This window comes from Scyliorhinus torazame, chromosome 7 (assembly GCF_047496885.1).
Source record: "Scyliorhinus torazame isolate Kashiwa2021f chromosome 7, sScyTor2.1, whole genome shotgun sequence".
NCBI lineage: Eukaryota > Metazoa > Chordata > Chondrichthyes > Carcharhiniformes > Scyliorhinidae > Scyliorhinus > Scyliorhinus torazame.
This window is the reverse complement of record NC_092713.1, coordinates 270,262,034-270,286,350: the sequence shown is the minus strand read 5'-3', so window position 1 is coordinate 270,286,350 and position 24,317 is coordinate 270,262,034. Positions and strand designations below refer to the sequence as shown.

Genomic DNA, 24,317 nt, shown 5'->3' with positions numbered 1-24,317 from the left:
CGAAATACATCTTATGCATTACATTTGCACAGTGACTACTCCACGGGATATATAATTGCTTAAAGAAATTATCAACATGTTGTCTGCAAACAAAAAAGCAGCACAATCCTCGCCTGCAGATTTAAAACGGCAATCTATTCCTGAAAGCGCATCTGAAATCTTTTTTCCCTTGTTTAGAAACATAGCGCTATCACATAAAGCTTATTAAAAATATAATTTCCTTATTTAAAAATGATGTGCGCGATTTAAGGAAAAGATTTCTGCATGTCATTTTGGGCGCGTTTGGCGGGGTGTTTCTCGATGGCCGCGCTGGCGAGATTGCGACTCGAATATAACATCACCCCACGAGCTTTTGGCTATTACTGCCGGTCTCACCATCTGATTTGCCAGACTTGCGCCTCAGCGCCTCGCCGCTAACAAGAGGGGGCTGTTTGTAAACGCTCCCTCACCACTCACTCCCAGTCTCAAGCATGGCAGTAGGCAGACCTGCTCCTCCTTTTGGAGATGCCGACTTGGCCTGGCTGTTCAATGCCGTCGATGCGAGACAAGACATCCTGTTTTCCCATGTGGGTAGGAGGGCCAGCAGCAGGGTCACCTGGGGGGCAGTGGCAGCAACTATTGTCAGTGCAGGCAGCATGACCAGCGTCCAATGTCGGAAGAAGACCAATGAACTCCAATGAGCTGCCACCTCTCTCCTGGCATCAGATCCGAATGCCACCCCTCAACTTCCCAACCACCCCCCACAAATCGCTGGGTGACACTTCTCACCCTCCCCACATTCGATCTCGGTGCTTGCTCCTCAGAACCCACTGGCATCCACCTCCACAACCCCATCATATCCATGTGATGCCCACACATGCTACCCCCTCTGACCCATCAAGCATGCGGCTCACAATGTCCTCACAGGAGAAGATAGACCATAATAAGCTGGAAAGGGCCAAAATGGAGGGCAGAGTACCAGATATTCGAGTCCTCACCCACTATGAGGAACAGACCCTGGAAATTGTAGGATTGTCCGAGAAGAGATCAGTCACCAACAATGAAGTTGGCCTGTGCCGCAGAGGTCAGGATCCACTGCCCCTTCACCCAGATGACCTGTCTCAAGTGAGTTGTTCATGTCAGACAAAATGATCCTTCCCTCTCACTGATCACATGTCCATTGCCTTGCAGGATCGCCATCTAATGAGGCCTGACCATCCGGAACTATTCCCCTCTGTCAGCCAAGAGATCACCTCAGAGGAGAGCTCCAAGGAGACAACCATCGGTTTATCACAGCTATCTTCCACACCTTCCACCAGCGCAGAGACACACACCTCAGTGGGTGACATTAGTGGATAGGTTTCAGGGGCACAATTTGGTGAACACCACACAGTTGCTGATGCACATCAGTTGGAGGCAGGAACATCGAAGGGAGACAGCAGTCGGAGGTCTGCTGGATCCCAGGACTCAGCTGACTCCCAGTTAGATGCTGAGCCTCTGGATAAGGTTCTCCCAGAGCTGACGCAGATGATAGGACACAGCCGTGCCACCAGGGGTGTCGCTATCTGTAGCTATGAGGAATAGAAATGTCAAATGTTCACAATTAAAATATGTTACACCTGATACCTGTGAAACCCCTGTCACATTAATCCTCACAGTGGGCCTGCCTGCAGCACCACCTCCTGTTGCCCTCTACTCCCCCCCCCCCCCCCACCCCACTTCCCCCCCCCCCCCCCCCCCAACCTCCTCCCCACCCCCGGGCACAGTGGTGCAAGACCAAACATCCCCGATACAGACCCCGTTCAGAGGATGGGGCTGAGCACGCTGACAGTAGAAAGATAGGTGTCAGTATATGGCATGAACTGAGGAGCACCAGGGCTAACCTGGACAGCGAGTTCTCATCACTCTCCTGCCTTGCAATTTGACCCATTGACAGTGCTGACACAGGCCCAGCATCTTGGGGCACTTGGAGGGTGGAAGAGGGTGGTTTGGGGGCCTGGGGGAGTGTGTGGGACAGTCGGGGAATGGGGGTGGAAGGAGGGAAATGGGTGGTAAGAGGGGAATGGGGGAGAGAGAGGTTATTGTGGGGGGAGAAGGGGTTGGGGCGGAGGGGGTTTGGGGGCAGGGAGGGAAAGGGGGAGGGGGTAATGGGAAATCTGGATTGGGGGAAGGTGGATTGGGAGGGAGGAATGAGGAGGGAGGAGGATGTGAGCTGATGGACAAAACAGGGATGAGGGCATCCCTGGTCTTCCAGGCATGTTGGACCCTTGCCTGTCCTCCATCATCTGGCTCCTCCTGCGGGACCTCCATCCCTCCTAGTCCATCTCCTCCTCAGACAAGGCCGCATGTCTCTACTCCTCCAGCGTGTCGCCCCGCGGCTGTGCCAGGTAGTGGAGGGCACAACAGACCACCACAGAGCGGGAGACCCTCTGGGAGGTGTCCTGCAGGGCACCACCAGTGTGGTCCAGGCATTGGAACCGCATTTTGAGCAGTCCAAATCACTGCTCAATGACAGCACGGGTGGCAACATTGGCCTCATTCTATCAGATCTCCCCATCGGTCGTCAGGCACCCGCCCGTCTGAGAATTGAGGTTACTCCATTAGAACATAGAACATATAGTGCAGAAAGAGGCCATTCGGCCCATCGAGTCTGCACCGACCCACTTAAGCCCTCACTTCCACCCTATACCTGTAACCCAATTACCCCTCCTAACCTTTTTTGGGGGGGAGTCATTAAGGGCAATCTATCATGGCCAATCCACCTATCCTGCACGTCTTTGGACTGTGGGAGGAAACCGGAGTACCCGGAGGAAACCCACGTAGACACGGGGAGAACGTGCAGACTCCGCACAGGCAGTGACCCAGCAGGGAATCAGACCTAGGACCCTGGCGCTGTGAAGCCACAGTGCTAGCCACTTGTGCTACCGTGCTGCCCCATTGTAAAATCGCGTCCGGGTCGGGATGGTGGGATGCCAGAGGGAATCCGATCCATGCTATTTTATATTCCCCACCCCCAACTCAGGATCTACTGAGTGAAAAATTCTGTCCATGATGTATCTCAGAAACACAGTTAAGTGTGTTCCAATTAACTATGCACTGGATTTCACAGAGGGGAACACATTGTTCACAATCACCCCTCCCTCCTCACCATCGCAACTGACGCAGTTGCAAGAAGCCCGACCCACTGCCATACTGCTCTGCTGGTGCCAAACCAACCGGGAGTGGGACTTCTGCTCCTCAATGAGAGGCCACCCAGCAGTGTTAGCAGCTCCAGAACTAAGTACTGGGCCCATGGATCAAGAAGAGAGGTAAGTTGGCGGTTTTGGATGGGGAGAGATCGGGCCACCCAGGGAGGGGGCTTAGGGATGTAGGGGTCGGGAGGACGAAATGTGGGGTGGTGGTTTTATCATGGGAGCTCCCTCCTATGTACACTGGTAAAACCTCGATGGACAGAACCCTTCCAGCCATTTAAGCCCCTCCCTTGTACAGTGTACGTTCCCTTGGCCGCAGAAAAATACTTTTCACTGTACTTCAGGACATGTGACAATAAATCAATATCATCAATATCATCATCATTATCATCATCAGTTTCCTCAAAAAACAATGGCCGGCCCAACTGTATTATGGCATGGGCAGCATTCTGGTCTGTCCTTTTATTCATTAAAAAATATGGAAGGTAGGCTGCCTATCACGGCAGCTGCCCGCCTATCATGTTATCGGGGCAGCATGGAGGTTGGCGGAAAGATGGTGGGCTTTCCGTCCCTGGTACTTTATGAGCCTCCTGCCAAAAACATGCCCACCAGGGAGGCATACAATCCAGCCCTATGTTAGAGGATTAGTGGGGAGAATTTCTGGGTTTATGGCTAAAAGAACTGGTTCATTTGTGCACAGCAAAAATTGCAAAATCAAATAAGTTGTACTCTTGGCTTGCAATAGAAGCTTCCTTACAGCAAAGTGGAAGAAAAGCTGGGTGAGGTACTTCACAGATATCCACTCTGACCCATCCGATTTTGTGGGGTTAGGTCCAGTGTGCCGACCAGGAAATCCCCACTTGCCTCTGACGACAAGATGAAAGTATCTGAATCTTGATGGAAGTATATTAAAAAATGTTGAAGGGTTGTAATAATAACAGAATGCTGCTTCTGAGGAGGTTGTCATGTACAAGACACTTCTGCACTGTCATCCTTGAACAGAGCTGGAGCTTGTTATACCTTCCATCATTACAGACATTCAGGACAGCAGGTTTGCATTTTCACCAGGCAAAAGCAAAAAAAGTATATAATGAGTAAACTGCCGGGTAGAAAATGCATAGTCAGCGATTGATCAGAGCATGTTTAAGGCTGCTTGCAATAAAGGCAGTACTTAAAATGATCACTTATTTTCTCAGCTTTAATTGGCCAGCCTTGCCAAACATGTCGTTTGCCTCTGCAGGAAGGTGTTAATCTCCCTCTGATAACAGGCTTCTGAAAATACTGCTCTAATCTTTTTTTCATGTTCTCCAGGACATTTAGAAACATTAGATGAGTTCTGCCATGCTAAATTCAGGTGACCTTCAGGCACATTTAAACCTTTAATCCATATGTATATATAATATGTATATATAAATATGCATATATCATTCTAAGCCTGTCACTGCGATTTACAATGGGGCTCTCAGAATGCTGATTTAGTTCTACTTTCTTTCCTTGCTGATTAATCAGCCTTGTCTACTGAATATAGTTACAACTATCAGTGCCACTGTGATGATCGTTTCCCATTCACCAAGTCTTATTTCATTATCCTGAGGAATGGCATGAAAAGATTTACCGTAGATCGCGGCATTGACCTTTGAAGCATCGGAAAATGCATCGACTTATGCGCCAAGTATAAAATGTGAACCAAGGGTGGTCGTCACTTATCCAGAACACTGTTAATTCAAATTAAATTAACGTGACAGGTTTTATTGAATTAATTGATTTTACCTTTAACCACCAGGCAATATGTTTTAAAAAGCTGTCAAATTCATTGGGCAGGATCCTCTAGCCTCCCTGTGGTGTGTTTCTCAGTGGCCGCCATTGTTCAGCAGCGGGATCTTCTAGTCCCTCACCGTCAATGGGATTTCCCATCGGATCCCGGGACCATCCAGAAGCAGCCGCCGACCGAGGAAGCGAGGGAAATGCGGCGGTCTTCAGGCGAGACTAAAACAACACGGTTTCAAGCCTCCTCTCCCCAGCATACTCCTGGTAAATGTCCAAGAGATCAAAAAAAAGCTGGATGAGCTTAACACCAGAGGGAAGTAAGAGACTGCTGTGGGCTCTGTTTCTCAAGACATGGCTCACTCCTGCCTCAACGGACTGTGCTATACCACCTGACAGCTCAATGCAACGGATGGACCGTACGGCGTCTTCGGGCAAAGCAAAGGGTGGAGGGGTTTGCCTCCTCATGAAAAAAATGAAAAAATGAAATGAAAATCGCTTATTGTCACAAGTAGGCTTCAAATGAAGTTACTGTGAAAAGCCCCTAGTTGCCACATTCCGGCCCTGTTCGGGGAGGCTGGTACGGGAATTCCTCTGGGTTCTCAGACGTGGTGACCCTGGGGAATTACTGCTCCCGGGACCTGGAATACCTGACTGTGAAGTGCCGCCCATACGACCTTCCACTTCTGCTATCATCACGGCGATCTACCTCCCACCCCAGGCGGAAGTGAAGAAGGTGCTTGATGAATTCTACACTGCTATAAATAAGATTTCTTCTGCTCTTGCACCCGCAATGGTGAGCAGAAGCTCTGTCTTTTCAATATCGGCCACGTCTTGTAGGTCGGATGCTACCAGGAAGATCTTTGCCTGAATGCACGCCAGTTTGCACTGAGATTGCTGTGGCACCTGAGCCACCGTAGAACCGGAATCTCGATCATCTTGCCTGGGTGCTGTTGCTGGTTGTCACGGTTTGCTGAGTTGAAACTATATGGATTTAAACAGTCACTCTTTGGTACCATGTTTTCTTATGCTCTTGACGTATCATAAGCTGCTTCCTTGATGTGCACTCTGACAAAGGTTTAGACTTGGAGATAGCTTTAACACATTTATTAAACTGTTAACGTTTCTCCTACTTGGATTCGACTCTCCTGTTAATCCTGCAATAGCCACTCAGACTAACTAACCAGTCTGCTACGATCCACGTGGTGGGTGTGATGTGTTTCAATCAACCCTGTCTGTACTCAGGAAGTGTCTCCATTGGAAAGAGGAAGATCATGTGTGCTGTGTCCTTATATATGGGTTAGTGTAATGCCCCCCTGTGGTAGTGTCACCTCTGTGTGTGTCGTGATGCCCATTGGTCGTGTCTTATCTTACTGGCCCATTGGTTGAATGTCTGTGTGACATGATGTCTCTGGTGCTCCCTCTAGTGTTTATCTAGTCTAAGTGTATTTACATTAACCCCCTTGTGTACTTACAGTGATGCATATCACCACAATCATCACGGCGGTCTACATCCCACCCCAGGCGGAAGTGAAGAAGATGCTTGATAAATTCTACACTGCTACAAATAACAATGAAACAGAACATCGGGAGGCCTATTCATCGTGGCTGAGGACTTCAATCAGGCCAACCTCAAAAGTATACTGCCAAAACTTTCACCAACACATCTCCTGTCCCACCAAGGACCCCAGCATTCTTGACCACTGCTGGCGCATACCAATTTATCCCCATCCCGCAATTCGGAAAATCAGACCACAAGACAGTGCTCCTTCTTCCGGCATACAAGCAGAAAGTTAAGCAGGAGAATCCGGTTAAGAAGGTTGTGCAATGCAGGTTCGACGCAACAGAAGAGCTCCTACTCAACTGCTTGGAGTCAGTGGACTGGTCCATATTCAAGAACCCAGCAGCCAACCTAGTCAAGTATGCCACTACCGTCACAGACGTCATCAGCACGTATGTCAAAGATTACGTGCCAAAGAAGGTAGTATGTGTGTTCCCCAACCGGAAATCATGGTTTAACCAGGAGATTCACTCCCTACTGAAGGCCAGGTCTGAGGCGTTCAGGACAGGCGACCCTGACCTATACGAGAAATCTAGGTACGACCTCCGCAAAGCCATCAGGGATGCCTAGAAACAATACCAGAATAAGCTAGAGCCACCGACTAACAACATGGACTCGTGTCAGTTGTGGCAAGATTGACACAACATAACGGGCTACAAAGCAAAGCCGAGTAGAATCTCCGGCAACAGCGCACCCCTCCCTGACAAATTCAATGTATTCTATGCTCGTTTCGAGCAAGAAACCTACAAATTGTTGCCAACTGCCCCAACAACTTTGGACACACCCGTACCTACCGTCACAGTTTCCGAAGTTAGATCGATCTTCTGGAAAGTGAACCCTCAAAAAGCAATGGGTCCTGACCGTGTCCCTTCCCAGGAATTAACAGGTGCTGCTTCTTCTGCCTTAGCCAGCAGGTGTATTGCACAGGTGACTTTTAAAGCAGTGATTTTTCTTTTACTGTCTCTGTCTGTACTGCTCTCTAGCTTGCAGGCAGGTATCTCTCTAATAGGGGCTTGCAGGCACGAGTCTCTTTTATGCGGGACCTCCAGGGTTCTCTCTTATGGAGGTCTCTGGTGGGAGGTCTCTAATCAGGGAGTCTCTGGTGGGGGTTTCTCTCATCGGGATCTCTGATGGAAGGTTGGTGGGGGGAGGTTGGGTCACCCACATACTGTGTGGGGGGAGGGGGTGACGTGGAAAATCCGAGGGGTGGGGGCTGCATTGCATTGCTGGAAGGGAAGGGGGCCCAGCTGCCAGACCTCATTATTGGCTGCCCTCTGAAAATGGTGGCCAGATAGTGGGATTCCCGAGGGAATCCCCTGCACTCCTCGCCTTGCATAAATTTGCATGGCTAAGGATTGTGACTCGCTTCCTGATGTGTGCTCCCAGTGTGAGCGTAAATCAGGTACGATTCAGCTCCGGCAGGAGAACATAGGGCGAGATTCTTTGTTTCTTGATGCCGATTTCGGGGGAGGCGCCTGTTTTACACAGGTTTCGCATGTTCCACCCCTTCCGAAACACCGTCATCGCAGTGCGGGCCGCACGCCGTTGAGATGGCCTCATGACGTCACCTGAAGGCCCGCCCCCAAGCTTCACCCCCGATGGGTTGGGTTCACAACCGCGTGGTTGATGTCCGGTCCCAGCCGCACGTGAACCCGGAGTGGCGCTGCAGACTGTGTCCAGCGCCACCACAGTCAGACGGGTGCCGTGCTGCTGGCCGGGGGGGGGGGGGGGGGGGGGGGGGGGGGGGTGCTTCGGCGAGGTCTGGGGGGACTGATGGTGGGTGGCCAGGTGGTGGCGAGCGGGTGTCCAGGGAGGCACTTTCTGGCAGGCCGGGTCCACGCACGGCCAGTGCCATGTTGTATGGTGCGACCACTGCAGGCCATCGCTGTGCGCACCCGGCAATTCTCCAGCCATTTATTTTGTGGAGGCTGAGCATTTTACGCGGCGCAGCTGCAAGCCCCTCACTGGTCGGAGCATCAGAGAAGGGGTGCTGCCGTTTTTTTCCAGGTGAAAAGCCATGAATCCTCCGCACTTAGCTCAGAACTGGAGAATCTGGCATCTAGCCTCCCAAATGGAGAATCCTGCCCCAGGTCTCACAGCCGTGCAGGAGAGGAGGTTTACAATCCCAATTGACATGGATCTAGATCTAGTCTCATGCCATACATATAAAAGAATAGTGTGAGTATATAGTGCATTAACCAGTCGCTTATTATTTTTGTCTGAGCTATCCATTGTTAAATGTCTGTCACATGGAACACACTTTCAAATATTGGGCTACTGTCCTGTAAAAGGTTTGGCGTATTATATGAAGCATAGAATATTTCAATATTAAAAATATAATAATGCAATGAGACAGGCAACTCATCCCAGAACATCTTATTCCAGCAAGAACTATGGCGTGTGAAACTTTATTCAGTCCCGATTAAGATGTGTTATTTTAAGCCAATTTGGGTTTTGGAACATATGTTTACATTTCAGTTTTCATTTGTGCAGTCTTCATGGCTGACATTTTAATTTTACGGTTGAATTGACCAATTACAAAATACTGAAAGAGATCGAAATTCTGTAAATATCAAATCTGTTTACCAGGGAAAACGATTAAAGGTTCTCTATCCCAATAAATAGATACTCTCATTTATCTTTTCTTTCTTGATCCCCTGTCAACAAGAGGTGAGGTGAAAGGTCTGCTTCTGGACTGCCACTGTTAAAATGGCCACCATGATGTAGGCAATTTGAAGGGGAGGTAATTCCCCAAACAATCTTTCCTGTCAGAAATCGAAGTTTTTTTTTAACCGCATGACGACTGAAACTAAGACTTCAACACAAAAGGGAATTGTGATGCAAAGACTCCTGGCAATCATTCTGAGACACAGCAGGTGCTCCTAAAATATGCTATGCCATGCCAAGCCTACCCTTGATCCATTCTTAGTGTCAGAATCCAGAACCGTAGAGAATCGCTTTGTAACCTGACAGGAGATAGAGACAAATGACTGTTGCCTCAGATCAGAGCAGCATGGTCTGCCACATACTTCAGATTACATGTTGTAAAAATATTTTCATGTCCTATATCATTTTTATGTTCTATTTCTCTCAAATTGAAAATGAAACTGGGAACATCTCTGCACCAAATGGGGAATCACTCATATTTAAATGACAAGGTGTATCTCTCAATGAATTAAAGTTAGCCAATAAAACTCAGGATTTAGATGATGATCATAAAATGTTTGAAACTATGCACTTGCGATTTGTGATGTCCTTTAAAGCAGGTGCTCCTGCCACTGACTCCTGTTTTCTCATCCAATACCAGGTACTCAACATTCTAAAGAAACCTAGCCAAGTTAAAACCAGCACCTCAACATCACTGAAAAGACCCAGAGAAGGAGGAAGTAGAGGGAGAGCAGAGAAAACCAGACCTAGGAAATAAATAGTTTGGAAAATAGGTGTGCAGAAAATGGAGACCCATGCAGATGAAGAGAGTTAAACACAGAATAACAGAGAATGTGCCAGATTACTTTGTTTTCTGTGGTACAATTTACTTACAAGTGCAATCAAACAGCTCCAGTATTAGATGTCAACCGTCCGACTTAACTTTTATAAATTCCTATCATTGGTATATTTTATGCAGGGCTAACATCTGTACCTCTAGCTCAAAGTGATAGAAAATAAGAAGGAAATGGGAACAGACATTGGGCTACATGTTCATGGAGACAAGCAGAGGAAAAGGGGCAAGGGAGATAGAATCAGGAATAAAACTCCATACATCACAAGGGACTGCGACTTGCAATATCCACTGTCAAGTTGTAAAGGGCATCAACATTTCAAATCATGGTGATTCTTAAACCTCTTTTGATATCAGGATAAAATATATTAATCGCCTCGCTCATTTACGTGTATCGGTGTCCATGATATCGACATCCTTAAAACAGTTCACAGGGACGCTGTGTCCGAGGTTGTGACATTAGCAGACAGGATTTTCGATGATATTAGACGTATAATGCAACAGCATGAGTGATTATTGTTGTCAGCATAAGGGTTCAGATAAACTGATCCCTGTGTACTCAACAAGTGAAAATTATCCACCTAACAGAGATAAAATGTTGAGACAGCCTCCACAATCAGACAGATAACATAACCACTTAATTTGATGAGGAAAACACCAATAGACTGTTACCCCAAAGAGATAATTTCATCTCATTACCCCTCACTGTTGGGGAAAATTGCCTCATGGATTGAAATCAAGCTGCGCAATATTAATAACAAATGTAGCTGTCATGATCTGCAGACACACACAGAATGATATACTGACAAGCAGCTAATGGACGCAGAGAACAGGACATGACCAATAAGCAGGCAGGACACTCAGGGGTGGGACCTGACTATAAAAGACACGAGGCACTCACACTCCGCCTCTTTCCACTGATGAACATCTAGAGAGTCAGTCAAGGGTGTTGTTACAATCTCACACCTCCAACATGTGGCTAAGAGCTAGTCTGGTTCAGTTAGACAGAGTAACCACACTTACGTTAGCAGGGAGTCGAACTCACAGAGAACTGTGCTAACTGTGCTATTAGTTCAATAAACCTGATTGAACTAACTTCAAGGTCTGGAGTATCTTTCTGATCTAAGCTGCATACTGTTGCAGCCAGTGTTAGACCAGTGTACCTAACACGACAGTAGTGTTGTGATCACAAAATGTCTTTTGTCCCTATCTTACTTAATAAAGGCATTGATCTGTTTAAAAGCAACATTGAGAGTTCAGTGGTAGAATTCTCGCCTGCCACGCGGGAGGCCCGGGTTCGATTCCGACCAATACAAGGCCGGTCTTTCATTGCTATTTCTCTCCCTTACACTGTAACTCTGTGGTGGTCACATGAAGTTTGCTTTGGCTGCTACTTACCCACATCTATTTGCAACTCAAGCATTGGGATTAAAAGTTCAGCTTCAGCTGTGTGGTTTGCATTGGTGGTTCAGTGGTAGAATTCTCGCTTGCCACGTGGGAGGCCCGGGTTCGATTCCTGGCCAATGCAAAGCAGCTCTTTTGCGGAGTCATTGGTTGAGAGGTCTGATCCTCGTCTCAGGTATGCCAGAGGTCGCGGGTTCGAATCCTGGCTGAACCCTTTGCACCAAGTCAGACATTATGATTTGTTAGCACGTTAGCAGAGTGTTGCTTCACAGCGCCAGGGACCCGGGTTCGATCCCCGGCTTGGGTCACTGTCTGTGTGGAGTCTGCACGTTCTCCCCGTGTCTGCGTGGGTTTCCACCGGGTGCTTCGGTTTCAAGTCTCGAAAGACGTGCTGTTAGGTGAATTGGACATTGTGAATTCTCCCTCAATGTACCCGAACAGGCGCTGGCTTGTGGCGACTGGGGGATTTTCACAGTAACTTCATTGCAGCGTTAATGTAAGCCTACTTGTATAATAAAGATTAATATTATTTTTTATTGTTAAAAAATAGGATAACACTTCATTACAACAACATACAGAGAAATTGCATTTGTTATTAATACTGTGTGGCATAACTTCAATCCTCAACTATATGTAATCTATTAAGTGTCGGTTCTTGCTTATAGCACTGGAGGGTCCTCCCTCTGATACACTTGTGATTTTTAGATGACTTTCAGATATGTACTTTCTTCCCACACTGATTATATTATTAAAGCTGAAACATTCACAGTTCAAAGAGATTTATTTGCTCGAACTTAAATGCACTCCATAAAATTGCTGGCCAACAGAAACGTGACATATTTGTTTACTGTTCTGTGTTCTGGATTCTAATCGTAAATAACCTTACTACATGCTAGGAGCTCGCCTGGCCTGTAAACGTATCATGACTTCTCAAGCACAGCAAAGGTAGAAAGGCACACAAGGTGAGAGTACTCCTCTTTAGTGGGACCGATGAAAAATCTTTCAAGAGAAATCGCTTTTCTCCAACTTGATCGGCTGTTTGAAAGTTGGTGATTGGCACACTGTACTGTGGAGAACTGGGAATTGGATATATGGAAGAGAACCTCTAAAACAATATATTTTGGCAGCAATTTGCCATGCCCGCCCACCGTTGGGATCTTCCAGTCCTGCCGAAGTCAATGGACTTTAGGATGGCTTGTTTCTACCGCCGCGGGGGCACCCATTGGCGGGTGTGGCCAAAAACTTCTGACCGTAGTTTCTAAAGTCCCTTGACAATGAGGAGGACGTGACTTTTTCACTAGAGTAGAGTAAGGTTTTGTTTAAAATTAAATGCTGCTAATTTTAGAAACCTAAGAGGGAAACTCACATCTGGGGAGGGATTCTCCGACCCCACGCCGGGTCGGAGAATCGCCGGGGGCTTGCGTGAATCCCGCCCCCGCCGTGTCCCGAAGTCTGCGCCACCAGAGATTCGGCGGGGGCGGGAATCGCGCCGAGCCGGTTGGCAGGAATCGCGCCGTGCCGGTCGGCGCCAAAGGCCTTTCCTGCCAGCCGGTGGCGCGCAAACCACTCCGCGCGGGCCTAGCCCCTCAAGGTGAGGGCTTGGCCCCTAAAGGTGCGGACGGCCCGATGCCGGAGTGGTTCCCCCCACTCCATTACGCCGGAACCCCCCGCCCCGCCGGGTAGGGGAGAATCCCGCCCCAGGTCTCTAGGGCAAAAACTGGGTTTAATAATAATAGCTTATTGTCACAAGTAGGCTTCAATGAAGTTACTGTGAAAAGCTCCTAGTCGTCACATTCCGGCGCCTGTTCAGGGAGGCCAGTACGGGAATTGAACCCACACTGCTGGCATTGTTCTGCAGTGCAAGCCAGCTATTTAGCCCAGTGTGCTAAACCAGGGTGTAAGAGGCATTAAAGCAAAAAAAAGTTAGGATGTGAGATATTGTCACCATGAGGTCCCTGACCAACCACCCTCACCACACCCTGCACCCCCACCACCAATATTCCCAGCCTTACAATTCATTGCATTTCCTTTGAAGACCTGTATTTTCAGGTACCCCTCCTCTGAGGGAAGTACTGTGTTGCCACCGGCGACATAAAACATTACCATGTGGTTGTATAGAGAATCAATGAGCATTCAGTCAGGCCTGAGATGCAAAGTAGGGACATTTGAAGAATTACCTTTGAATGGAATAGAATATTTAATCACATTTTCAACCTGTGGCTGATGACTTCAGTTCGTTTTCAATATAAAATTATCTGAATATCATCAAAATTCCCCCCGTTTTCACTCTAAGCCCACATACACCTGCAGCTTAGATGCTGCTAAGTGACCATCTTGCTGAAAGTGGCTGACAGGAGACAAACAAAAGGATGTTAGCAATGAACCTACCTTTGTTCTGCTACCTTTGTGGCCTGCACTAACACAATCCTTAAAGGTAAGACTCAACAATGTGAGGACAAAAGGTGGAGGTCAAGCTCATGTCCCACTAAAGTAACGCTGCCTTGCATGCAAAAATTGAATTCTATGGTAACACTACTGTAAGGAAATCACATCACAGTACATAGACTGACTTTTGACAATAAATCTCCTGAATTGAAGCATACCTAAGTAACGAAAGAAGTATTATCCAAACAAGATGGACTGATAATTGAACACTGGGCAGATAAATTAGTGATTGAAAATGATTAAGCTTGCATTAGGTGTGTTTTTACACGGGACCACAAAGATACTCTCCTTAGCCAAGACTTACGGAACGCTGTGTAGAGTTCCTCTAGTGTCAACACCCCGTCATTATTGTAGTCATCATACTGAAGAAGATCAAATAGATTGCAGTCAAATGGGTCGTTATCAAGGGTATCTTCTGTCATTGCCTGGAAAAATGAGACATGGCTTGCATAAATTTTAATAAATACAAAGGTTTAACTTTTACAACCAGTTTAGACAAATAAGTTTGACCCTGAAACATTACCAGAATTCATGCCAAGAGTTACATTTCCCACATCATCCTCTTCAAGACCATGCTGTGTAGCAGTCCTAGCTGAAAAGGAATAAGTGCATCATTTTTAGGCTTCTGCCTATGCTCCATGTAACTGTCTGCGAGGAGAACGCAATTAAATCGCTCCAGAAAGTGTCTCTCTTCTGGCTTCTGAGCAGAATGCTATTGCCCTCTTCCTTGGATCAGATTGTAAATTAACTTTAAAATGAATCGTGGTGTAATCAGAATGCTACATCTATAGTGTAGGGTTCCATACATGAATTCATAGCATTACAGGACAGCCCTGCTCACAGTCTTTGTTTTAGTTGGATTCCAAATGCACGCATGATGAATATATCATGGGTACAGGTATTGTAACTTAACAACCTTCAGTAATCTTAAATCACCATAGCACCGATCACCATAGCATACAAGGGTACGGACCGAGTGCTGCAAAATGGGATTAGAATAGCTTGATGGTCAGCACAGACATGATGGACCGAAGGGCCTCTTGTGCTGTAAAACTCTATGGGCGAGATTCTCTAGCCTCCCACTGTGTGTATCTCGGCGACGGGCTGAGGCACGCCATTGGCCGGCAGCAGGATCTTCTGGTCCCGTCAATGGGATTTCCCAATGAATCCACCCCATGCAGCCAGGAAACCCACGGCGGGGATACACCATTGTGAACAGCGGGAAGATCTCGCCCTATGACTCAGTGACGTGCTGTGATTATTTTAACAGCAATAGTGAAGACACATTTTAAAAAGAAATTGGCACTAATTGTCCCAGAATGCAGTACTTTCCATCATATCACTCTTTCCCTGTCACAGTCTATCTTTCGCACCTTCACAGATGCTTGTTCTGTCTATTTTTCACACCTACTTTCTCACATTCTCACACATACATTTTTAGTCAGTGCAGACGTCCAGCACAGTGCAGTGAAAATTAATTTTATTCTCTGTACACTGAGACATGTTTCCATTCTTTCTTTTGTCAACATTCCCATCTTTCAATCTATGAATAGAAACCTTAGTCCTGGGATGCTAAAATCGTATAGCCCAGAAGGAGACCATTTGATCCAGTGTATCTGTGCTGGATCTTTGAAAGACCTATCCAATTACTCCCGTCACCTGCTGCCTCCCCGTCGGCCTGCAATTCTTTTTTCAAGAACACATTTATTTGGCTTTGTAAGTTATTATTGAATCTGCTGCCTCCGCCGTTTCAAGCAAAGTATTCCAGATCATCACGGCTCTTGCTGGAATAATTCACACGGAAGGCTCGTTGCTACAAGGATAAAACTGAGAGGAAGAGGACAGCTTGTGCGAATAGATCATAATAAATATGAGCCCAAAATAATCTCGGAATTTTACCAGTTTTTTGCAGAGTGCGGCAGCAGGTGGGAAAAGAGACATTGAAGCCGCTGGCATCAATGGTGATCTTTTCCGCTGTGTGGTTAGGAACATAGGGCGGGCACGTTCACCACATGGGCGAATCCCATTATGGCTGCTGAATCTCGTGAGAGGGCTAAAACGGGATTTGTGCCGGTGACATCTCAGTTTGAGATTTTTCCCACCTCCTAGCTGGTGATGTGATCAAGTTCACGCCCAAAATGGGCATGAACCTGATTTCCATCATTTTTATTCTGTTTACATATATTTATTGAGCTTGATGCCATAACGCCCGACTATGCCTTATCCTGCCACCCAGTCGGTGTGACGTCACGATGGCGTGAATCACTACTGCTTTTCAAAAACATAAACCAGCTGTGATGACCATGCTTGGGGCATGGAGCTGGGCATTGCCCTGGGTGGAGCGGGGCATGGATGGACAATGCCCTGGCACTATCCCCTGGCACTGCCAAGTGATGGAGGGGGCCCGATGGTTGTTTAGGGGGTTGTGCATGCATTGGGATGGGGGGATGGGAGCCAGAGACTGTGCAGAGCATGGGGGCGGTGAGAACATAGAACAGTACAGCACACAACAGGCCCTTCAGCCCACGATGTTGTGCCGACCATTTATCCTAATCTAAGATCAACCTAACCTACACCTCTTCAATTTACTGCTGTCCATGTGCCTGTCCAAGAGTCGCTTAAAAGTCCCGAATGACTCTGACTCTACCACCTCTGCTGTCCGTGCATTCCGCACACCCACCACTCTCTGTGTAAAGAACCGACCTCTGACATCTCCCCTATACCTTCCTCCAATCACCTTAAAATGATGTCCCCTCGTGACAGCCATTTCCACCCTGGGGAAAAGTCTCTGGCTATCCACTCTATCCATTCCTCTCATCACCTTGTACACCTCTATCAAGTCATCCCTCTGCCTTCTTCGCTCAAGCGAGAAAAGCCCTAGTTCCCTCAACCTTTCTTCACAAGACATGCCCTCCAGTCCAGGCAGCATCCTGGTAAATCTCCTCTGTACCCTCTCCAAAGCATCCACATCCTTTCCATAATGAGGCGACCAGAATTGGACACAATATTCCAAGTGTGGTCTAACTAGAGTTTTATAAAGCTGCAGCAAAACCTCGCGGCTCTTAAACTCTCAATCCCCCTGTTAATGAAAGCCAACACACTATATGCCTTCTTAACAACCCTATCAACCTGGGTGGCAACTTTGAGGGATCTATGTACGTGGACCCCAAGATCCTTCTGTTCCTCCACACTTCCAAGAATCCTGCCTTTAACCTCTATTCAGCATTGAAATTCGACCTTCCAAAATGAATCACTTCACATCTATCAAGGTTGAACTCCATCTGCCACTTCTCAGCCCAGCAATGCATCCTGTCAATGTCCTGTTGTAACCTGCAACAACCCTCAACAGTATCTACAACTCCACCAACCTTCGTGTCATCGGCAAATTTACTAACCCACCCTTCCACTTCCTCATCCAAGTCATTTATAAAAAGCACAAAGAGCAGAGGTCCCAGAACAGATCTTTGCGGGACACCACTGGTCACCAACCTCCAGGCGGAATACTTTCCATCCACTACCACTCTCTGTCTTCTTTCGGCCAGCCAATTCTGTATCCAGACAGCCAAATTTCCCTGTATCCCATGTCCCCTAACTTTCTGAATGAGCCTACCATGGGGAACCTTACCAAATGCCTTACTGAAATCCATATACACCACATCCACCTCCCGACCTTCATCAATGTTTCTCGTCACATCCTCAAAGAATTCAATGAGGCTTGTGAGGCATGACCTGCACCTCACAAAGCCGTGCTGACTATCTTTAATCAAACTATGTTTTTCTAAATAATCATAAATCCTATCTCTCAGAATCCTTTCCAATATTTTGCTCACCACAGATGGGTCTGTAATTTCCAGGGATTTCCCTATTCCCTTTCTTGAATAGGGGAACAACATTCACCTCCCTCCAATCATCCGGTATTGCTCCAGTGGAGAGTGAGGACGCAAAGATCATCGCCAACGGCACAGCAATCTCCTCCCTTGCTTCCCGGAGTAACCTTGGGTACATCCCGTCAGGCCCAGGGGACTTATCTATCCTGATGCTTTTCAAAATTTCCAGCACATCCTCCTTCTTAATGTCAACATGTTTGAGTCTATTAACCTGGTTCACACTGTTCTCATGGGCAACAAGGTCCCTCTCTCTAGTGAATACTGAAGCAAAGTATTCATTTAGGGCCTCCCCCATCTCTTCAGACTCTAGGCACAAGTTCCCTCCACTATCCCTGATCGGCGCTACTCTCACTCTGATCATCCTCTTATTTCTCACATAAGTGCAGAACGCCTTGGGGCTTTCCCTAATCCTTCCCGCCAGGGTTTTTTCATACCCCCTTCTAGCTCTCCTCAGTCCATTTTTGAGTTCCTTCCTGGCTACCTTGTAACCCTCTAGAGCTGTGTCAGATCCTTGCTTACTCAACCTTGCGTAAGCTTCCTTCTTCCTCTTGACTAGAAGCTCCACTTCTCTTGTCATCCAAGGCTCCTTCACCTTACCATTCCTTCCTCGTCCCAGTGGGACAAAACAATTCAGCACTCGCAGCAAGTGCTCCTTAAACAATCCCCACATTACTGTTGTGCATTTCCCCAAGAACAATTGTTCCCACTTTATGCTCCTCAGCTCCTGTCTAATAGCAGTATAATTTCCCCTCCCCCAATTAAATACCGAAATGCTCTCCCACCGAGACATCTGACACCTGGCCTGATTCGTTGCCGAGCACCAAATCCAATATGGTCTCCCCTCTAGTCGGCCTATCTACATATTGAGTCAGGAATCCTTCCTGTACACACCTGACAAAATCTGCTCCATCCAAACCATTTGCACTAAGGAGGTCCCAGTCAATATTAGGGAAGTTGAAGTCACCCATGACAACAACTCTGTTACTTCTGCACTTTTCCAAGATCTGCCGCACAATCTGTTCCTCTATCTCTCTGCTGCTATTGGGGGGTCTATAGAAAACTCCCAATAAAGTGACTGCTCCTTTCTTGTTTCTGACTTCCACCCACACTGACTCAGTAGACAAACCCTCCTCAACTACCTCCTTTTCTGCAGCTGTGGTGCACTCCCTAATTAACAGTGCCACTCCCCTTTCGCTTTTACCTCCCTCCCTATTCTTCTGAAAACATCTAAACTCCGGAACATCTAACAGCCATTCCTGCCCCTGTGAAATCCATGTCTCCGTAATGGCCACAACATCGTAGTTCCAAGTACTGTTCCATGCTCGAAGCTCATCTCCCTTATTCTTGACACTCCTTGCATTGAAACAAACACACTTTAACCCATTCCACTGAGTGCAACTTTGCCCTATGAACTATCTATCCTTGCTCACAGACTTGCTGCATACTATTTCTGCCTGTTCAACAGCTACCCTACCTCTGATCCATAGCTCTGGTTCCCATTCCCCTACCAAACTATTTTAAACCCTCCCGAAGAGCTCTAGCAAACCTCCCACCCAGGATATTGGAGCCCCTCCAGTTTAGGTGCAAGCCGTCCTTCATGTACAGGTCCCACCTTCCCCTGAAGATATCCCAATGATCCATATATCTGACGCCTTCCCTCCTGCACCAGCCCTGTAGCCACGTGTTCAGCTGCACTCGCTCTCTGTTCCTTGCCTCACTTGCACGTGGCACCGGTAGCAATCCTGAGATCACTACTCTGCTTGTCCTGCTCTTTAGCTTCCAACCTAACTCCCTAAAATCACTTTATAGATCCTCATCCCTTTTCTTACCTATGTCGTTGGTGCCTATGTGCACCACGACTTCTGGTTGCTCCCCCTCCCCCTTAAGAATCCTGTAGACTTGATCTGAGACATCCCTGGCCCTGGCACCCAGGAGGCAACATACCTTCCGGGAGTCTCGATCGCGACCACAGAATCTCCTATCTATTTCCTTAACCATTGAGTCTCCTATCACTATTGCTTTTCTATTCTTCCCTCTTCCCTTCTGAGCCACAGAGCCAGGCTCAGTGCCAGAGACCTGGCCGCTAGGGCCTTCACCCGGTAGATCATCCCCCCCAACAGCATCCAAAACGGTGTACTTGTTTTGAAGGGGAACGGCCACGAGGGATCCCTGCTCTGCCTGCCCGTTAGTTTTCCTTCCCCTGACTGTAACCCAGCTACTCTTGTCCTGTACCTTGGGTGTGGCTACCTCCCTGTAACTCTTCTCTATTACCCCCTCTGCCTTCCGGATGATCCGTAGTTCATCCAGCTCCAGCTCCAGTTCCCTAACACGGTCTCTGAGGAGCTGGAGTTGGGTGCACTTCCCGCAAGTATAGTCAGCGGGGACACCGGTGGTATCCCTCACCACCCACATCCTACAGGAGGAGCATGCAACTGGCCTAGCCTCCATCCCCTCTTACCTTACAGAATATAGCTGCCCTGTGGACCAACTGGACCTCCGCCCTCCGACTCTGCTCCCAGTCTGAGGAAATGAAATGAAAGGCGCACCTTACTACCTCCTCACCTAACTCCCTCAGTCACCAAACTCTCACTATAGCACTCAAATTCAGCACTCCCTCAGCCACCAAACTCTCACTGTAGCACTCAAATGCACCCAAATTCAGCACTCCCTCAGTCACCAAACTCTCACTCTGGACGCGATTCTCCGATCGCGGGACAGAGTGTCCGCGTCGTCGTGAACGCCGTCGCGTTTCACGATGGCGCGTAATGGCCGCAGGCACTAGCGATTCTGGCCCCTACAGGGGGCCAGTACGACACTGGAGCGGTTCACGCCGCTCCAGCCTCACTTGCTGGCGTGCACATGGGGCGGCGCCGACCCACGGATGCGCAGTGGCGACGCGCCAACCCGCGCATGCGCGGTGGCTTTACGGAACGCGTCGGCCCCGAAGCAATATGGCGTGGGGATGTGGGGACAGAAGCGCAACAATGTAGGCCCGGGAGGGGAGAGGCCGGCCCGCCGATCGGTGGGCCCCGATCGTGGGCCAGACCCCATCGGAGGCCCCCCTGGGGACAGAACCCCCTCCCCCCCACCTGCTGCCCCCCTGACCCTTTGCGCAGAGTTCCCGCCAGCAGCGACCAGGTGTGGACGGCGCCGGCGGGACTCTGCTTTTTCCGCGCGGCCGCTCGGCGGAGAATTGGCGGCCCAGCCTCGTACAGCGGCCCGCGACCGGCGTCATGCCAAACGCGCCGGCGCAAATGGCGCTGATTCTATGCACCTCGGAGAATCGTGCGCCGGCGCGGGGAGGCGTGGTGGGTTGCGGCAATTCTCCGGACCGTCGCGGGGCTGGGAGAATCGCGCCCCCTAGCATTCAAGTGCATGCAAATTCAGCACTCAGTGCAAACAAAGTCTGCACTGTAGCTGGCTCACCTTTTTACTGTGGCTCTAGCCTCTGAAAACTGGCCTAATCCAATTAACTAATTAACAAGCTGCAAGTAGCTACAAGTAGAACCTTTGTTTAAAGCTGATTGAAAATTCACCTTCTTCTTCACCAAACAGCAACTTTTAACAGTGATGGGGAGGGATGTGGTGTGAGTGATATGGAGGGTGTGGCAGTTCCAGTGAGGAGGACGAGTGCCCCGATGCTGGCAGGGGTGTAGGAGGACGGGTGTTGGGTCACTTCTTGGTGTTGGGGTGGGAAGGGATGTCCTCTTTGCCTTGTAAGGGAGTGGTTGCCCTCTTGCTTGTGGCGGTTGGGGGGTGTTTCCTTGTCCGCAAGGGGGTTCTTCTCTCCCTTAGGGGTTGTTCCAATCTCTGTGGGGGGGACCATGATCCCAGTGGATGGGGAGCTCTTGATCTCCGTGGTGGGGGATCCCAATCTCTGTGGGGTTGGGCGGTGTCCTAATCTCCATGGAGGCGGTTCCGATCTCCTTGGCACAGTCCTGCTGTCAATGGCAGGGGATGGGGGGCACCTTTAATGTGACTTTGAGATCGGAGTGCTGATCTCAGATTCCCAGCTTTGCAGCCTGTTTAGACCCTGCTCCCACAGCTGGCTGTGTGATCCTTGGCAGCACGTTGGAAATGCAGAGTACTGGTAAACAAAGGCATCTGTGAAGCCAGCAAGTTTCACACAGTGTTTTGTGCCTGATCCAACACGGCGCAATCTTTGGTAAAATCCACCCATAATGTAAAAAACCTCAAAGAGCGAGTCCCGTGACATCATGTTGGTGGGGTGGGCTCGATTGAACCTGCCAGTAACTTAGGGCGCAATTCTCTGCCGTTGTTACGCTCACGGTCAAGTGAAACTACGCCAGTGAATGGCAGGAGAGGCCCAAAATGAGAAACTCACCCGGCACCAACCAGCCCACTCCCGTCGTCAAAATCGGGGTCTCGCTGTCATGTGGCGAGAAACCATTTATCACCACTCGTGCCCTACTTCCATACAATTAACGAGAGCTACCCCACGTCCAACAGCCTCCCGTAATTCAGCAGCCTCCTCAGCAAGTGGTCACGCTGGCGCCGATTAGTACTCCTTTTGAAATGCGTTAACCTGGCGGAAGGACCTGTGAGGGGAGCCGAGGTGGCGAGTAGCCATCTTTGCTCACAAGCAAAGAGCCCTGTGGCATTGGGATTGCTGCCGCTGTGTTTGGCAGGGGGTGGGGTACCCTCCGCAGAGTTGGGTCGCCATGGGAGGGTGGGAGGAGGCATTGGGGGGGGGAAACGGTGGGGGGGGGGGCAACTGTACGCAGCGACACCATGCCAACCCTGGATCTTGTGTACCCGGTCTTGGGGCAAACCTTTTCCCTGCCTGTCTGTCCACTGACCACCCAAAACCCCCACAGACTGATGAGGCCACTGGCCTTGCTGCTGAAGCTTATTGCTAATAGGGAATTGGCAATCATGGTTAAGTGAGCACTTCACACATCCCAAGTGGATTCCCATGAATGGACAGGCCATGAATGGACAGGCCATGTAGCATATGGGAGTCATTGCCTAGCATCCCAATCACACCTTGTTGCCTGGATACTGTGCCTGAACACTGCGGGATGCAAAACCACACATGCAGCAGCCAATATCCAAACACCCAGGGATTGGGACACAGCTCCAGGGCATGTCCATGGCCGGAGGATGGGTGGGTGCCACAGAGAGGGGAGGATGTCTGGAGAGATGGGCCAAGGGTTCTGAGGTCGGAAGAAAGTGACAGAGTCCCCACTCTCCCGATAGTGCTGCCTCCCACCCCCCCAACCTTCCGCTCATTGCCCATAGGACCGTGGGGTTCACCTTGGAACGGAGGTGCAGCTGGTTCAAGCCCCAGCTACCCCTGCATCATCTGGCTCTGCCAGCCCTGGTGATTCCCCATGTTCTGCGCCATCGTGTTGACGCCCTCGACGATGCTCCTCAGTGACTGGGACATGCACTGCAGCGCCTCAGCCATGCCAACCTGCGACTGGGGCAAGCTCCGCAGCGCCCCGGCCATTCCCATCTGAGAGCGGGACATGTCCCGCAAAATCTCATCAAGGTCAACTTGGTAGTGGGTGACATCCCCCATGAGGCGGACATTCTGCCGAGACCCTCAGCCATGGCCGTCGCCAACTGCGCAACGCCTTGATACCTTCACTAATGGTGTCAACATCGTGCACCAGGTTCTCCACTGCCGTCGCCACTCCAGCAGTGTTGGAGTCAGTGCGACAGCTCCAGCGCCCGTAGCCTCTGGGACTCCTCCAAGCCGCTATGGATCTGCTGGAGTGACGCTGACATCACCCTCTGAATGTCCCGGCTGCTCCCTATTGTCTCCATCAGCTCCGGCTACCTCTGTCCCACAGGCTCAGCATCAGGCTGGGACCCAGCTGGGTCCTGGGATACCGTAGACCTCTGATCGCTGTCCCGCTTTGGGGTTCCTGGTGCCACCTTATGTACATCAGCAGCAGTGTGGTGCTCACCAGATTGTGCCTCAAAGTTGTGTGTATCTGCGCTGGTGGAGGGTGGGGATGACAGCCGTGCCGCAATTATTACGGTGTCATCCTCTGAGCTCTCCTACACTCTTCTGGGGGGCAGGAGAGGATGCCGCCCTGGATGGGCCGGCGCCGTTTGCTGGAGGACCTGCGGGAGAATGGACATGTGGTCAGTGGGAGGGGTGGGTCAGTCAGTAAGGCAATCACTACTCACGCTTGGCAGGTCCTCTGGGTGGAGCCCGGTATTCCTCACCTCTGCAGCTTCCGCCAGCCTCCGCGTGGGTGACTGATCTGTCCTCGGCCAATCCAGTCACCTTCAGGGCATGCTCTTCAAAGGAGCTGAGGATTCTCCACCAGTCTGGGCCCTCTCCCGCCGATTGTGGGAGAACCTTTCCTGAGGAGATACAGAGAGGGCATCGTTAGCCACACGGTGGTTCACAGTAGTGGGAAGGGGTGTGTGAAGGAGGGTTTTGGTGGGGTTTGAAGAGGGGAGGGTGGAGGGAGGGTTGGGGGTCGCATGGGGAGTTGGTGAGTGGATGCTCCCGCGGGGCAGACAGGTCTCAGGGGATGGTGCGGGAGAGAGGGGTGTGCCACTGGTATCACGTGGTGCCCGTTGTAGATCGTTGACCTTTTTTCGGC

At 49.4% G+C, this 24,317-nt stretch overlaps 1 protein-coding gene and 1 non-coding gene across 6 annotated transcripts in view; one reads left to right on the top strand and one right to left on the bottom strand.

Moving 5' to 3' along the window:
- LOC140427031 (follistatin-related protein 5-like) overlaps positions 1-24,317 on the bottom strand; it is an 802,898-nt gene that overhangs the window by 302,432 nt on the left and 476,149 nt on the right. For all 5 annotated transcript variants that reach the window (XM_072512450.1, XM_072512453.1, XM_072512455.1 and 2 more), the window contains one exon: positions 14,148-14,268. In XM_072512450.1, coding sequence (XP_072368551.1) covers positions 14,148-14,268 — 121 coding nt within the window. The remainder of the gene's footprint in view (positions 1-14,147; positions 14,269-24,317) is intronic.
- Positions 11,452-11,522, top strand: trnag-gcc (transfer RNA glycine (anticodon GCC)). Its single transcript has one exon. It is a non-coding gene; the product is annotated as a tRNA-Gly (tRNA).